This window comes from Bactrocera tryoni, chromosome 4 (assembly GCF_016617805.1).
Source record: "Bactrocera tryoni isolate S06 chromosome 4, CSIRO_BtryS06_freeze2, whole genome shotgun sequence".
NCBI lineage: Eukaryota > Metazoa > Arthropoda > Insecta > Diptera > Tephritidae > Bactrocera > Bactrocera tryoni.
Genome location: NC_052502.1, coordinates 69,901,456 through 69,919,023, shown reverse-complemented (window position 1 = coordinate 69,919,023; position 17,568 = coordinate 69,901,456). Strand labels below are relative to the sequence as shown.

The following is a 17,568-nucleotide window of genomic DNA, read 5'->3' as shown; positions in this document are numbered from 1 at the left end:
AACGGACAGTGATTCGATTTTTTGTTTTTTGAAGGACGATGTGTGGACCTCCAAACGGGTCTGTCCTGAAAAAAACTTTCTCGGCCGAAAGGATGAGGAAAATTTTTCATTTCTAGGATTATCGTAGAATATTAAAGCCAAAATTTGAGCGGCATCGCAAACAAAATTACTTCAGTTCTTACCTTACAAGAAAACAAGCATATTCAAAATTTTTTAATAAATATCGTTCAGTTATTCAATTCTTGTTCTTGAAAGTCAATATGCTAAACTGCTTCGAAAAAAGTTCTATCGGCCGGAAATGTGATGGTCATCATTTTGTAAGGTTTATAAGGTATAATCTAGATCAATTACCAGTAAATAAGCAAAAACACCGAAATATTGGACCCACCATTCCCAAGACAGTCGGGTCTACGTAACCGGAACGGTCAAAAACTGTCAACTTGAACAAATTCTGCCGCTAAAACAACAACAACCCATTTTGCAGACCTCCAGAAAGCGTATTTTTAGACGGTTTAAAGAAGTTAGAACATTTTTTGAAGCGCTTTGAAATGAAGGGCAATCAATAAGTTAATTTCACGGCGGTAATGTGGGCAATTGTGGGTCTTTGGCGCTGCCTGGATGTGGTATCTCATGCCAACGAAGTCAAATATTCCATAAACTACTTTAATCGTTCACTTCGAAAGGTCATAGTTGAAAATTCGATCAGGTTCACAAATGTCAATTTCACATAAATTCCGCGCTTCGATTTCATAACTGTCTCGTATGCTTTTGGCGTAGTTTTTGCTTGGAAATGTCAGTGTTGGCTTAAGAGATTGTGACTTATCCTTAATTATGATGTCCTTGAGAGTTATGGTGATTTACTGAAAGGCTATAAAAAGAGGCCAACAGTTTTCAGGCTGTCGCGAACTAGTCAAAATACCCAACATTTTACAAGTAAACAGACTCCAGTTATACCCGAACCATTTTTGTATAGGTCTTAACAATATTTAATAATATCCTGAAGGTATGTGTTATAGGTTAAATCATTTCCAATTGAACACTATATGTGACCTGGTCTACGAAAAGGGGGCTTAGGTGTCAAAAAATCAATTTTCACTTTTTAGTTGATTCGGATGGAAGATGAGATGCTTTTTCTGTTTCCTAGAAAACTAGTTTTCGCACGTTAGCTCCCATTTCGTAGACCAGGTCACATATAGAGTGACCCTGGTATACTCACACTAAAGATTACTAGCACAATTTTTTCAAGGCTTTTTATGATCTCAATTTATTAATCTATAATGGAAATATGCACAACAACATTTTTATCATTTTATCACCGCCGTTTTCTGTTCTCTTTGCTGTCAGCACAAAAATCAGTTAAAATTTTAATAATTTGAGTTCAACATTATTTTCCATTTGACAAACATGATTGGCCCAAATTGAAATACAATAACCTTAATCTACTCAAATTTAACAAAGCAAGTGATAAACTCATCGCAACAACAAATCAAATTAGGCGCAGAATGCAAAAAAAGAAACTTCACAATTGCCTGCCATACCTCGATGTGTTATCAGCATAACAAAAGGTGATAAATAAAAAGGACACCTTTAAGCCATTTCAGCATAATTTGATGCGATCATTGTTAAAACACACGCAAACATATGTATGTGTGTGCGGCTGAACCACTTAACACCCTAATTGTCACAACACAAAGTAGATACAATAAAAATACATGCGTACGGCATACAACAACAAACCGTAAAATTGTTATAAACAGCTACGCGGAAATTTGTGTTATTTTTTGTGTTGCAAGGCATGTGCGAAAAGGTAACTTAACCCTTCCACACACACACACACCAACACAAAACATTTGACATTCAAAATAGCTGACAAACAATCGCGGCTTGTCAATCTACTTTTGCTTGAATAGCGTTTGAAAAAACATTTGTCAAACGTGCAAAAATTCGTTGACAACGCTTTCGCACTCACAGTTTGCACTCACGCACTTACACTCGACCACTTTAACATAGTAGGCTCTGCCTCAGCAATTGGCTTGCGGTGTATGTCGGCTTATCGCATGCGAGAAATCACACCACTTCCTTGAAATCAAAACTGACAGTTAGCCATATGTTTTCATGTGTGCGTATGTGTGTACAAATATTGCTTTGCCTGTATGCGTGTCGCCTCACTTTGTGTTGGCTGCTTGAGGTAGCTGGAGCCGTTTTTATTTGAGCATAGTGCTCACACATGACAGATTATGAATGAGTCAGTAGGAAAGTTGAAGTTGTAGACTTTCATAAAATTTTCTTAAAGATCAAGACAGGTTTATATGGTTAACTATTAAATATGCTACTGTGGTGAGTTTTCTATCTGTTTGCGTTTTAATAAACTTGAAAATTAGTAGCCATAATCACATCTAACAAGTGTGAGATTATCAACCATTGAATCAGACCTTCATAGTGGGTTCTCTGACTGGTTTCTAGAAGTATGTTGCAATGAAAATAGATCTAAAGATAATACATTATGCTTTCGCCTTATGGTTAAAAACCTGTAAAATTGCTTACCGCAGTCACTTATTTTAAGTTTCAGCCTACCTAGTAAAAACTCTGACTGGGTTTTGGCCACATGTTTACAAAAAACAAGGTCAAAAACTAAGCTTTCATTGGTTGAACTTTCGCATTATGGTTAAAAGCTTGTGAAATTGGTCGCCATAGCCATTTCTTATATATGTCAATACCAAAAAGGTCTTCCAAGTAGAATATTAGACTGGTTTATAAAAGTATGATGATAGGAAACTATGCCGAAACCCAAGTTTTGATATGTTGAGCATTTGAACTATGGATAAAAGCTTAAAATAGCTTTGCAGACCATAAAAACTGTTGCAAACTTTGAGGGATTCTTTTAGCAAAAGCATAGGTGTGAAGAGCTGGTGATATACGAGAGCGATCACTTAGCATCCAAAATAAGAATGAAACTTTTGAAGAAGTTGGCGATTTTGTCTCCTTTTATCTTGACACACTTGATCCAACGATGTTCTACCTTCTTTAATTGAATTGAAACTACTTTTTTTGGAGGTCTGCAAAGAAGGTTTCTCTTTATACTAAAATTTTAGCCCAACTGGTGATATTTTTCAATTTGGAAACAATAAGAAAACGCTCAGTGGGGCCAAATCTAGAGACTATGATAGATAAAGTAGCAGTTCATCGCCTGATTTGCTCAATTTGGCACTACTGAAAGCCAAAAGATGTGTGCGCCGAAACTCGTGCCATTCCTGTACTTAATTAGATTTTAGTAATGCAAAATGTTTATAGTGGAACTGCTAGTGGAATATTTTTTTTTCGAATATTATTTAGTTATATTCAAAATTGTCTTTTAACCATCCCTCAGCATGAAATGCCGAATCACTGGACGTAATCCTGTGAAGTAGACTTGTCATAAAGATCAAACTCTTTTCCGGGTAGTTATAAAACTTGTAGGACCACTCTTTTGTCGCAAAATATAACAGCACGAACCCCAAATAAGATAAATTTTCAAAAACTTATAACTACTTAATCATATAATTTAAACTATTATGAAGCAAAAACATGCTTGTCGCACGTATTTCCCACAGGGTCACCACTGGCAGTACATAATGTATGCAAAACTCAACGCAAATTTCGCCAAAATGGCACATTGTTGACATCTTAAGTCGCACACAATGGCATTAGCGACACACACGAACCACATGCAGACATGAATTCGGCTGCACACGAACACCTTGTGCCATACGGTAAATAAATTTACAAGCAACAACACACATTGTACACACAAGACATAAGAATTATGGGCGCATTCTATTGTGACAGTCAGCCGGCAAAAAGGTGTTGCAGATAAAATAAATTTGTCTGCTTTCATTTTTTTTTTTTTTGAAAAACTCTCAACAGAAAAACTTTGCATTGCAAAGAAACGCTGTTTTGTCTGACTGCTGCGGGAAATGAGGCTCAATTTTCAGCGTTCATAAACATCTCATGCCTTGGAAACCCTGAAAATTGTGCGTACGTGCTGGTATTATTTGAAATCGCATAAGGAAATAGTTTAAGTAAATTATAATTTTACCTTTTGTCCACAATAATCATGTGTTGTATGTGTTTGTGCGGGTATTTAATGCCAATTATGGCATGTGAAATTCGATATAGGCCCTTGTAAGTATGTTTGACGCTTTATTTTTATTGTGTTGGCATTATTGTGGGATTATGTGTGTTAGATTTCGTTTGAAGTGGGCGATTTGTGTGCGTTATATTTTTCCTGCAAACGCCTTTGTGGCCAAATGAAGTGGAATCCTTTGCGAGCATGTGTCGAAAGAGGAGAAAGTGATTTGACAATTGTACGGCGATTAGTGTAGGGAAAGGGTTTCAATACGCACGATATGTCAAAATTGACATTTGAATGCCGTTAAACGCGTTTATTGGGAGTGTGTGCGAAATAATTGGTTTAAATATTTAATTTAATGGGGAGAGTATATGTAGATGTTGCGATAACTTTTGTTTAAGTGGGTACAAGCAAATAACTGTAAATATAATAATAATATTATTATTATTAAAGCTTCAACCGGAGCTATAATATGCTTTTCAACTGCATATCTTATGTAGAAGTAAATCTGAAAACGTAAGCGGCCTTCCGGAAACTTTGTATGGCAGCTATATGCTATAGTCGTCCGATCTGAACAATTATTTGGAATATTTGAGCGTTGCTTTGGATGATAATCCATACCAAATTTCGTGCAGTTATCTTGTCAAATAAAAAACTTTTCCATTCAAGAACTTGATTTTGATCGATCAGTTTGTATGACAGCTATATGCTATAGTGATCCGATTTCAACGGTATATTCCGATAATATAGCATTACCTTGGAAAATAATCCATACCAAATTTCGTGAAGTTATCTTGTCAAATAAAAAAGTTTTCCATACAAGAACTTGATTTTGATCGATCAGTTTGTATGACAGCTATATGCTATAGTGATCCGATTTCAACGGTATATTCCGATAATATAGCATTGCCTTGGAAAATAATCCATACCAAATGTAGTGAAGGTACCTTGTCAAATAAAAAAGTTTTCCATACAAGAACTTGATTTTGATCGATCAGTTTGTATGACAGCTATATGCTATAGTGACCCGATTTCAACGATATATTCCGATAATATAGCATTGCCTTGGAAAATAATCCATACCAAATGTAGTGAAGGTACCTTGTCAAATAAAAAAGTTTTCCATACAAGAACTTGATTTTGATCCAACGATTTGTATGGGAGCTTTATGCTAGAACGGTCCGATATCAACGGTTCCGACAAAGAAGCAGATTCTTGGGGAGAAAAGAACGTATGCGAATTTTCAGATCTACAGAAAGACAGATATCGCGAAATCGACTCAGCTCGTCACGCTGATCATTTATATATAGTATTTACCCATAGGGTCACCGACGTTAACCCTTTGTGGATTACAAACTTCGTGCAAAATTAATATACCCTCTTCAGTATATAAAAATAAAATGGCAACTTTATGGCCTAAGAATTTCTCCACAATGTCTCAACCTATCTACTCATCATCATTTATTCATTTTCAATCACAAATTTAATACAACATGTCTTCTATTGCGCTCTCTTCCACACAGAACAAGCCGCACGTGGTGCCCAAGACTACACAAATAGCCTAAACAATAATAATAACAACAACAACGATGATGCACACTCGCCCAACAAAGCGCACTCAAGCAACGGCTCTAACGGCAGCAGCATCTCACATATGTCCGCAACGAATGGCAGCAGTCTGACGAGCAGCGGCAGCGCCACATCCGCCAACAACAATGGCGCTACGAATAACAACGGCGGCAACAACAACAACACGTCACCAGCAACACGACCCACACTTTCACCCGCCGAACATGCGGCTGCCGCTTTGGCGCATCATGCTGCCGCAGCTGCTGCAGCACATCATGCGCACTCACATCATCAACATGGCCACCATCATGCGCATCATGCACATACGCACCCACTGCATGGCCATCATCCGCACCATGCACACCACCATCCACATGCGCATCATCCACACGCCCATCATCCGCATGCCGGCGCCACACATGAGGCATTCCTTAATGGCGCTGCGGCGGCGGCGGCGGCAGCAGCTGCCATCGGTAGCGGCATGGCCGGTGCCGGAAGTGTTGTGGGCGCACCTAATGGCCTGCTCGGACACGGCGGTGATCCTAGCGCGCTGCTGGGCGGTGCCGGCCCCGGTGGTGCAGGCGGTTTAAATAGTAAAAAGAAGAATAAACGACGACACGGCCGTACAATATTTACGAGCAATCAATTGGAGGAGCTGGAGAAGGCTTTCAAGGAGGCGCACTATCCGGATGTTAGCGCACGTGAGCTACTCTCGATGAAGACGGGCTTGGCTGAGGATCGCATACAGGTGAGTGTGTTGTTGTTGTTTTGCATATATATGGTTTTTGCTTTTTCGCTCTAACTCACTTTATTGCCATTTTATTTATTGTGATTGATATGTTTGCAACGACACAAGGAGTTAGTGCCGTTATTTAGTTTATAGACCGGCCAGCTGAAAGCTGTTGGACATTTAGTGTAGTGCACAGCAGCAATCAATACTAAATTGCTGAGGAAATTTTATTATAAACACAAAAGTGCTTTATTGGATTTTTGCTAACTCACGTACATATGTACGTACTGATTGCAGCGTTGCATTAGTTAGTCATGCAGCTTGCTCTAGTTGTTGTTGGCTAGCTGTAAAAGTATTATACGATTGCTGGCAAATTTATTGGGCGCTGTAGTAGTTGGTGCAAGAAAACTTATAGATTTTTTTCAAAATATTTACTTAAATTAAAACTTGCATTTTTTGCAATACGTTGCAAATCAACTAATTGTTAATTATATTTCATTAAATGGGTATTAAAAGTAACTAAGTTTTTTTGTTAGTCAGTTTGCATTTGCACAAATGCAAAATGCAAACTTTGCATTTTTCCAAATTCTATTTATTTAAAAAAACCTTTTTAAAACTACTGCAATAACTATAGGTAAAAATTTTAACTAATAAATTTTGACAAACGCTAAATGCAAAAATGCACTTTTTTGCACATATTATAAATCTAACAAATTTTAAAAAATTACTGCATAAAATAAATTATTATTAATTAAGTATGCAATAAATGCAGCTATAATTTTGCAATTTCAAATGCAAAAAATGCACTTTTCGCTGATTTTAAAAATCATAAAAATTAAAAAAAAAATTATTATTATTATTAATTAAGTATGCAATAAATGCAGCTATAATTTTGCAATTTCAAATGCAAAAATGCACTTTTTTGCACATGCTATTAATCTTAAAAAAATATATATTTATTTATTGCACCATAAGTACTATACTTATCTCCAACGCAATCAACAATTACCACTTTTAATTTAATTATATACAAATCCACAACTCAGCCATCATCTCATCATCATTAATACGACTGCGCTGCAAAACAATTGACATGTGTCAAACGCAATGCAAAACTCATAAGGAGTTTCGACACATTCTAACTTTTGAAGTGTCATATTGACAAATGCAATACCCCTGCTGAAGTGATTTTTTTCGCTAGTCTCTTTTGAGAGGCACTTGCCTGACGTTTGCCGCTTTTAAAATTGAAAGGCTGCTTTGAAGGATAATTATAAGTGTGCAATACTTGGCACTTTTATATTTGAAAGTACATTTTGTAATTACTCTCTGATTTGGCATCATACGACAAGAGCATATCCTTTCAAATACTTTTTAAATTTTTTAAAATGGCGCAGTTGACGCTGAGCTAATGGATGTTACCTCTTCTTTACGGGCGTAGACACCACTAACACGGTTATAGACGAGTTAACAACAGTGCGCCAGTCGTTTCTCCATTTTGCAATGTCGCGTCAATTGCAGATTCCAAGCGAAGCCAGATCCTTCTTCACCTGATTTTTCCAACGGAGTGGAAATCTTCCTCTTCCTCTGCATCCCCACCTGGTACTGGATCGAATACTTTCAGAGCTGGAGTGTTTTCGTTCATTCGGACGACATGACCTAGTCAGCGTAGCCGCGTCTATTAATTCGCTGAACTACATACTTACATATATCAAGCACAATAGACCCTAGGTCGCGGTGCATTACCTCATAACATTTATCTATCTATATATCAATGTCGTCGTATAACTTGTACAGCTCATCATTCCATCGAATGCGATATTCGCCGTTGCCAATGCAGAACCTTTCTCTCGGCAAAACTCGTAATGTCGACTCATCAGATGTTGCCATTGGCCATGACTCTCCACCATATAGCAGGTTGGGGATGATGAGTGATTTGTAGAATGCGGTCTTTGTTCGTCGAGAGAGAACTTTACTTCTCAATTGCCTACTCAGTCCGAAGTATCACCTGTTGGCAAGAGTTATTCTGCATTGCATTTCGAGGCTGACATTGTTCTTGGTGTTAATGCTGGTTCTAAGATAGACGAATTTATCTACGACTTCGAAGTTATGACTATCAACAGTGACGTGGGAGCCTAGTCGCGAATGCGATGACTGTTTGTTTGATGACAGGAGCTATTTCATCTTGCCCTCGTTCACTACCACCGATTTGCTTCCTTTCCTTATCCATTCTAGAGAAAGCCGAACTAACGGCGCAGTTGTTGAGTTCAATGATATCAATATCATCAGCGTACGCCAACAGCTGTACACTCTTAAGAAAATGGTGCCTTCTCTATTTAGTTCTGCAGCTCGAATTATTTTCTCCAAGAGCAGATTGAAGAAGTGAGACGAAAAGGAGTCGCCTTGTCTGAAACCTCGTTTGGTAACGAACGGCTCGGAGAGTTCCTTCCGGATCCTGACGGAGTTTTGGTATTGCTCACTTTCAGTTTACACAACCGTATTAGTTTTGCGGGGATACTAAATTCAGACATAGCAGTGTTTCAATTTTATCAAAAACAGAAGCCTTCGAGTGGTACAATGCCTCGTTCTGGACGACCTTAGATCTCTACAGCTGACGAAAATTTTAAAAAAGTAAAGTCAAATGTTAGAGATATGGAAAGAGTCAGCCTTGTCTGGACGACATTAGACCTCTCCAGCTGACGAAAATTTTAAAAAAGTAAAGTCAAATGTTAGAGATATGGAAAGAGTCAGCCTTGTCTGGACGACATTAGACCTCTTCAGCTGACGAAAATTTAAAAAAAGTAAAGTCAAATGTTAGAGATATGGAAAGAGACAGTGAATAAGGAGTTCTATTTGGACGAAATTGTGAAAAAGCACTTGATGAATTTTACACGGTGATAATGCACCATCGCATCGAGTCACGATTGTGACCGAATTTAAAGTCAAAAACGGCTTGAACACCACCAATCAACCAGCATATTCACCAGATTTGGAACCGTGTGATTTTTTCTTGTTCCCCAAACCGAAATTGCTACTCCATGGAACCTGTTTGGGGATTATATTGAAGACGACAAAATAAACATTGATTAATAATTAATTATTTTGCGTTTTATTAACCACTTCCAGGCACTTCCAGGCACTTTTTTGTCACAACGTATAACTACAATATTTTTTGTATTTAACATCATATTTTTTATTATATTTTTTATTTTTTATTTTTTTTATTTTATTTTTTTATTTTTTTTATTCTTTCGATATTTTTATTTATTTTAAAAATAATTTCATAAATATTAATTTTTGCTGATTTTTCTTTCTTTCTCATTTTTTACATTTACTTTTTTAATTACCGCTCACACTCTAAATTACCTCGGCGGCTGCAGCCACCAATGTAGCACCAGTGCTCATATACAAATTCAATTATGACAAATATGCGATATGGCGCCCATCCGAAGCACAAAAACAAATGCAAAGTTCTTGCGAATGCAAAAAAAAAAACGAATTGAATGCAAAATATCAAGTGCGTTGAGTGCCAAAGTAACGCCTACGAAATATTTTTTTACCCACTTATGTACATATGTACATAGATGCATTTGTAACACAAAAGTGCCCTACTGCGGTGGCGGCCGCTAAGCGCACCATGCGCCACAAATTGCAAATTAACATACAAGTACAATTGGCAATAATGTCTGTCGGATGAGCAGGCAAACGCGAACACAAACGTGTGTATGCATGTGTGTGCGGGCAAGCGGGTTGGCAAAGCGGCTGTGCGCAATTGCAAGCGGATAGGCACTTCAATTAAATGCAAAAAGCCAAACTACCAGCAGCATATGTATTACGCTTCACTTTCAATTTGCCGCCGTTATATTTCAATGTTTTTGCACAAAGCATTTCGCGGCAACTCTTACCCCTAAATATGAGGCATGTTGCATGGGTAACGGGCAATATGCAAAAATCAAAAAAATTATAATAAAAAAATACAAATAAAAGCATGGCATACTTAGTGCTGCAGACCTATTCAGTTATGCCGTGCAAAAAATCGAAGCGCAGCCATTAAAATTGCGCACGCACACTGTTGCAAGCGGCGACTTTGCGTTCGAGTTTTACTTTTGCAAGTTGTGTGTTGTGTTTGCTTACATTTTCTTCCCTGCGTGTTGTTGTTTTTTTTGGATTTATTTTTGTTTTTGTTATACTGTTGTTGTTGTTTTTTATATTTTTGCCTTTTGCATTGCATATCTTTTGAGGTCTTTCAAGTTTACACACATACTTTTGTTTTTGCATTTTCGCAATGCCATACAACAACACTTGAGCATACATGAGCAGCCAACAAATATGGCTGGCTGCAGCAGAGCAACAGCACTTCGTTTGCTTTGACATTGCTGTTTGTTGTTGCGCTTAGAGCTGGTTATTGCGGTTATTTTTTCCGCTTTTTTGTTGTTGCTTGGCGCTTGAGAATTTTTGTGCGTATGTAAGCAAGTGGAAGTGCACACAACTTTCTAAAGCCACGCAGCCGGAGTTGTTGCGTGAAAGAGAGCGTTAGAGGCAAATATTGCAGCTGATATGTGCACACATACACATGTGTGTATGCCTGCACTTTTGCTCAGCGTGTTTCGCTGACATTCTTTTCTGCTTTTTTACTCTGCTTCATTCGACTACTCAACTACATTTTCATACTTCTTAATTTGCCCGAAAACTTTCTTCGTGGAACTTCAAACGCGCTGGCAACACCCACTCGCACTGTCTGCGGTGCGTCTAGTCTTCACACTCGAGCGCTCAAATGCAGCTGGCGAAGGTTAAAGTGTAGTTGTAGCGTAGTAGTGTGAAGTTGAGACTCCGTGAGCGTGTGTTGCTGCGGCTTTAAGTGCAGGGTTGTATTGTGTGGCGATCAATTGTAAGGAAAAGCAGGATTTCTTTGAAAACTTGGGAATTTTAGCAAGAATAAAATACTTTTGCGGTTATTTGAAACACTCGTTGCCGAAAATTGCGAGTTTTTGGAAATAACGCGTGTATATTTTTAACGTTTTACTTAAGTTTAATTTTTTTAATTTTTTTTTTGTAATGTAATACAAAGAGTTAAGTGGGCTTTGGAAGTTTTGGTTGCAAATTACTTGCATTTAGGCAGCTATGAAGAGGGTATTCTAGGCTAAAGGCCCGCATTTCAAGCGTAAAAGAAGAGTTGCAAATTGCCTAATTAAAAAATTTTGTATTTATAATTTCGATTTGCAATTAAAAATTGAATTTCGCTTCAAAAAATTGAAGATTGAATTGCAAAACCGAATTTGAAAGTTTTGGAATTTTTGCAATTAAAACATGAAAACTGATTTTCAAAAAAATTTAAATTTTATTGGAATTTGGAAATTAATTTTTTAATCCCAAAATCAGTATTAATAAAACAAAATATGTTTTTATTGCAAAATTTCCAACTGCAGATCTTCCTCTTTCTCTGCTTTCAAATCTGACTACATGTGCTTTCATTCATCCGGACAACAAGGCCTAGCCAGCGTAGCTGCTGTCTCTTGATTCACTGAACTATGCCAATGTCGCCGTATATCTCGTAGAGCTATTCGTTCCATCAACTGATTTATTCACCGACTATTTAGATAATGAATTCTGGCGAATTGACAATTCTCGACCGGATAAAAATCCGGATCAGTTCCGGTTACTTTGGCCGTAGACGTTAGACAATGAGATTGATGAGGGAATTATATATTTTATTCTTTGTTCGTGGAGAGAGTCAGTCTACTCAGTCAAAAGTGACAGCTGTTGTCAAGAGTGCCTCTGCATTGGATTTCAAAGCTGATATTGTTGTTGGTATTGATACTGATACCAAAATAGACGAAATTATCTACGACTTCAATGTTATGACTGTCAACGAGCCTAGTCGCGAAAGCGATGACTGTTTGTTTAATGACAGAACATATTTCGCCTTGTTCTCGTTCACCATCGGATCAACACGTTTCTTATCCAATCTGTAATAGGCAAAACTAAAGGCGCCGGTGTTGAAAGCATCGTCATCGAAGGAAGTATCTTTTCAATTTAGCTCTGAAGCTCGTATTATTTTCTCCAGCTAAAGATTGAAGAAGTCACACAATATGGAGTCACCCTGTCTGAAGCCTGTCGTAGGCTTTAAAATCGATGAAAGTGAGGTGAATGTCGATCGTCTTTTCAGGGATCTTTTCCAAGATTGCGTACATGGTGAATGTCCGGTCAATTGTAGATTGTTCAGGTCTAAAGCAACGCTATTAAGGTCCAATCAATTTGTTGACGATGGACTTTAGGCTTTTACATAATAAGCTCCATAGGAGCTTATATGCGATATTAGTAAGGCTTATCCCACGGTAATTGGCGCAGATTGTGGGTTCTGACTCTTTGTGGATTTGACAGAGCACACTTTGCTTCTAATCGTTGCATATGCATTCGTCCCACCATAACCTGCAAAGAAGCTAATGCCTACAATTTCTCAGTTCTCCGCCGCCATATTTGAAAAGCTCGGCCAGCAATCACTCGGCCCATGTCATTTTGTTGTTCATACATTACAACGATATTTAAAGAATATTCGTGGAGTATTACGGAGAAATTTCAACAAATCGTATGATTTCAACTTGAGAAATCGTGAGGACAATACTGAATAAATTTGTTTCGAGAAAAATCGTCCAAGTTGCCACGACACTAAAACGCTATAACTTTGAAAATAATTTAAATTAAAAAAAAAAAATGACATCTGAATTTTTGAAGTATACAACAAATTAATTTTTTCGCAGACTGAAAAAAATTTGAAAAAATTTTTAATATCTGAATTTTTGAAATATTCCAGACTGGAACACCGCCTAAACAGCGTTGCAAACGGTTAGCTACAAAGCGTCTGCTTTCTGCCAAAAATCGCCATAATTGCAATGGCAAGTGCATACATTTCCAACTTCAAATCAATTTCACAATTTTTCAATATTTTGCCACATTTTGCATTGTTTGCATTGCGTCTTTGAACATCAGCATTTAATGCTTATTTTTATTTGCTGCTCAACTTCAATGATTAGCCGCCTACTTAAAGCAAATTTGTTGCTACTTTTCATGCCACACATGCGGCAGGGTGCTTTTTCGGCATTTTACAAGTATTTCAAGCATGAAAAGCGAAATGCACTCAACCGCATGTTGCAATTCGCAATTTAGGCGCATTTGCGAAAAAAAATCGGCTTGCAAAACGTGCAAATTACATGCAACGCTGTGGCTTGGCCGTACGCGTTTGAACTTTGCCAAAATGCCGCCTTGCGCGCTCAAGTATTTAATGCATTACCGTTAAACAAAAAATGCAAAAAAGCGCAATTATTAAGCACTTGCGCGTGTAATATGCGCATTTTCGAGATTTCCTGCGCAAGATTTGCGCTGAAGCACTTGCACATAAACAAATAAAAAATACATAGAAAATAAGTATTTTTTTTTGCAAGCTGCGGGTTTTGTTGCAACTGTAGCAGTGCTTAATTTGTACGCAAAGCATATCATTTGAATTGCACTTTTTTCATTTGCCTTTTCAAAATGCATAACTAAGCAATTTTCACTTCCATACTTCCTTCCGCTTTACTACTTTAGCTGCTACTTTTTTCTTGCACACTTTGTATAATTTTTATATAAAATTCATTCATTTCACAATTTTGCCTCATCAGGCCACAAATGCCGCGTGCAAAATTACTCTTCCGCCACTAGAAGCAGAAAAAGCTGCAAAAGCGACATTTAAAATTCATTATTAATTTGTATGCAAATACAGCGTGAACGCTAAGCTTACAAATTCTGCGACTACCATGCGACAGTGTAGAAAAAATTGCAACGTTGCCTGCTTCTAACAGGATAATAACATAATTTTTTAATTATGTTTGTTGCATTTTTAATTTCATTTCCGCCAAACAGTTTATTTTTCGTGCTTAGCTGGTTTCTACTACCTTTTTGCATGCGATAATTATGCAATTAACCACTACAACAACCCAGTCGCCACCTACTCGAGCGCGGCGCTTACGTCTACGTTAACGTTGTTACGTCTGTCATTATTGCCACTGGCATTTTTTTACAGCAATTGTGTTTGTGAAATGCTATTGTTAATAATGTGTAATTAGAACAAAAAGTGGAAAAATATGCAAAACGCGAAATGTAATTTCGAAAATCGTAGATAATGGAAAGAGCAGGAGTGCGTTTAAAAAGTAACGAAAATAACAGCTGATTGTCAAATTTGGTACAAAGCTGAGATGAATCAAGTTATAAATTCAGTACCGTGTAGGAAAACCCGGGTTCCGTGGATGATTGTAGTGAATTGTTGGTGGAAAAAATATTCAAAACATTGTTGTTGTCCGCCATCTACGTTCTCATTACTTCATGGATGGAGTCATATGTAGAAGTTCACGCAAGTGAGGAAAGTTCTCTGATCGCCATTCACTTGGGAGTGGCCAGAAACGATTCTTTTACATAAGACTCAAGCAGCTCACAACTTCCGGTCTTTGGCCAAGTATCCTCTGGGTAGCCTAAGAACAACCGTTCGAAGGTGAGCTAAAGTGATAAGGCGAAACATCCCCTACATAGGGTTGTGCCCTGGGTTTGGGACCCGCCACGTAAAAAAAACTAGACCAATGAAAAACTACTTCACTGTTTACATCCCTGAATTTTTGAAGGTATTTATCATGGAATGGAAAGAGAACAGCAAATTTGGTTCAAAACTGTGATAACTCAAGTTCAAACATCAGTTTTTTGTATGGCATTTAGCAAAACTTTCATGAGATTTGTATGCTCACGAGCAAGACTTGAAAAGTCATTAGAATCCTGCCAATGATTAAGTTTCTATTGTGCTGAATACTAAACTTACTTTTTTCTTAATGATGTGATGATGTGACACACATAAAAGCACTAAAAATCTTTTCTAAATATTATTTCCTTTAATAAAGCCCGTAAGGCTGACTTGGATCTTGATCTGGATCTTATCTGTTATCTGTTTTTAATTTTTTAATTCAAATGAGCGCCAACAGTCCCGTTCTATTCATCAATACGCGAAGGTACCCTATAGTTGTAAGTTTTCCAATAAAACATTTTGGAGCAAAACTAAAATTTTTAATTGGAATTAAAAATTTAAAATTTAATAAAAAAATCGGAATGAAAAATGACAAACTGAAACAAAGAATTGGAATTATTAATTTTGAATTTAATTTTATATTTATAACTCCTCTCTTTTTATTTGGAAATTTATTTTTTAATTGCAAAATCGAAATTAAAAATTGGAAACAATATTTTGAAAAATTTAATTAATTACAAAAAATAATTAAAAATTGAAAATTAAATTTTCGAAAATTAGCATTAAAAATCAGAAGTAAAAATTTAAAAATTATTTTTTGAGATTTTAATTTTTTTATTTTTTTTTTAATTAGAAACTGAATTTTTAATTCAAAAATTAAACAATATTTTGAAAATTTTTAATTTTAATTGCAAAATCGGAATTAGAAATTGGAAATTAAAGTCTTAATACCGAAATCAGAAGTAAAAACTTAAAAATTAATTTTTTGAGATTTTAATTTAATTAATTACAAAAAGGGATTAAAAATTGGTAATTAAATTTTCGAAAATTGGCATTAAAAATCAGTAGTAAAAGTTTTAAATATTATTATTTGAGATTTTAATTTTTTTATTTTTTTTAATTGGAAACTGAATTTTTAATTCAAAAATTAAACAATATTTTGAAAATTTTTAATTTTAATTGCAAAATCGGAATTAGAAATTGGAAATTAAAGTCTTAATACCGAAATCAGAACTAAAAAATCTAAAAATACTTTATGAAATTTTAATTTTTAATTGCAAAATTTTAATTAAATACTGAAAATTTAATTTTAAATCTCAAAATCAGTATTAAAAATTAAGTTTTCATTGGAAAATCTGAATTGAAAATTAATTAGAAATCTAAAAACTAATTAGAAATCTCAAAATTAATTAAAAATTTTATACAAAATAATTTTTGTGGAAAAAAATTTAATTTTCATTTTATTTTTAATTTAATTTTAATTTCAGTGAAAAATTTTATTTTTAACTCGAAAATCAGAATTTAAATTTTAAAAATATTTCCTAATTTGAAATTTGAAAAAACAAATAAAAAGCATATTTTTAAACTAAAAGTTGGATTGCAAATGATTATAATAGAGTAATATATAATGTATGTATGTATTTACATATTTCTAACTGAAACACTATAAATAATAGTAATTAAATGTAAATAAGTCAAGCTGTGTTAAACTAAGATGAAATTTGATACAAAGATAGCAGGTATTTAAGACCCATCATATTAATTTTTAACAAGCGCAAACTGATTTAAGATTCGAAAAACTTAATTTTATTTCAGTTTTTAAACATAAATTTGGTTTTAAATTTTTTTTTAACTTCTTCTTTTAAATATCTTCATTTTTTTTGTTAATTTTGAATCCGATTCTCGCGATTAAACATTTATTTTGTTATTTTTTTTGGTATTTGCTATTGAAACTTTGAAGTTTACTTTTAATTATAATTTTCGAAATTACAAAATAATAAGAAATTTAAATTTAATCCAGTCCAATTCTCTTTTTAATACATTTTCCTTCCTATACGACACTGACAGTCGCAATTTTTCTCGTTACAACTTAAGCCACATACCAGCATATGCAAAGCAATCAATATTATACAGTGCTTAGAGCAACAACTTTCCTCTCACAGTTAAAGTCAAACGTGTATGAATTGTAACAATGAAATAATGGAAATGAATTCATTTAAAAAATATGTTCTTCCTTCAAAAAGTTCAACAGCTTAACTCGAATTATGCATAATTATGTAATTAACACTTACAAAACATAGTTTGAGTGTATTATATACAACAGCAATGATTCAAGCAATAAAAATATGTGGGAGTAACGCAAAAGAGAATTTGTAATGAGCTGTATATTACACCGGCAACAAATTTTTAAAGAGAGTACACACGTATTACTCTCCATAGGATACAATTGAAAATGAATTAGTCAACAAAATATAATTTGAGAATACAATTAGGTATTAATTAGGGTATAACTGGATATTGATGATTTGTAAAAAGTGAGCGACTGAGTTATAAAATTATTGCGTTAGAAATAGAAACTGGACGTAAAATCTTGAAAGTGATTAGGCGCTTTTTGTGATGTTT

At 35.4% G+C, this 17,568-nt stretch overlaps 1 protein-coding gene across 1 annotated transcript in view; it reads left to right on the top strand.

Moving 5' to 3' along the window:
* Positions 1-17,568, top strand: part of LOC120775765 (muscle segmentation homeobox-like) — a 65,592-nt gene that overhangs the window by 37,712 nt on the left and 10,312 nt on the right. The window contains exon 3 of the mRNA XM_040106098.1: positions 5,632-6,425. Coding sequence (XP_039962032.1) covers positions 5,632-6,425 — 794 coding nt within the window. The remainder of the gene's footprint in view (positions 1-5,631; positions 6,426-17,568) is intronic.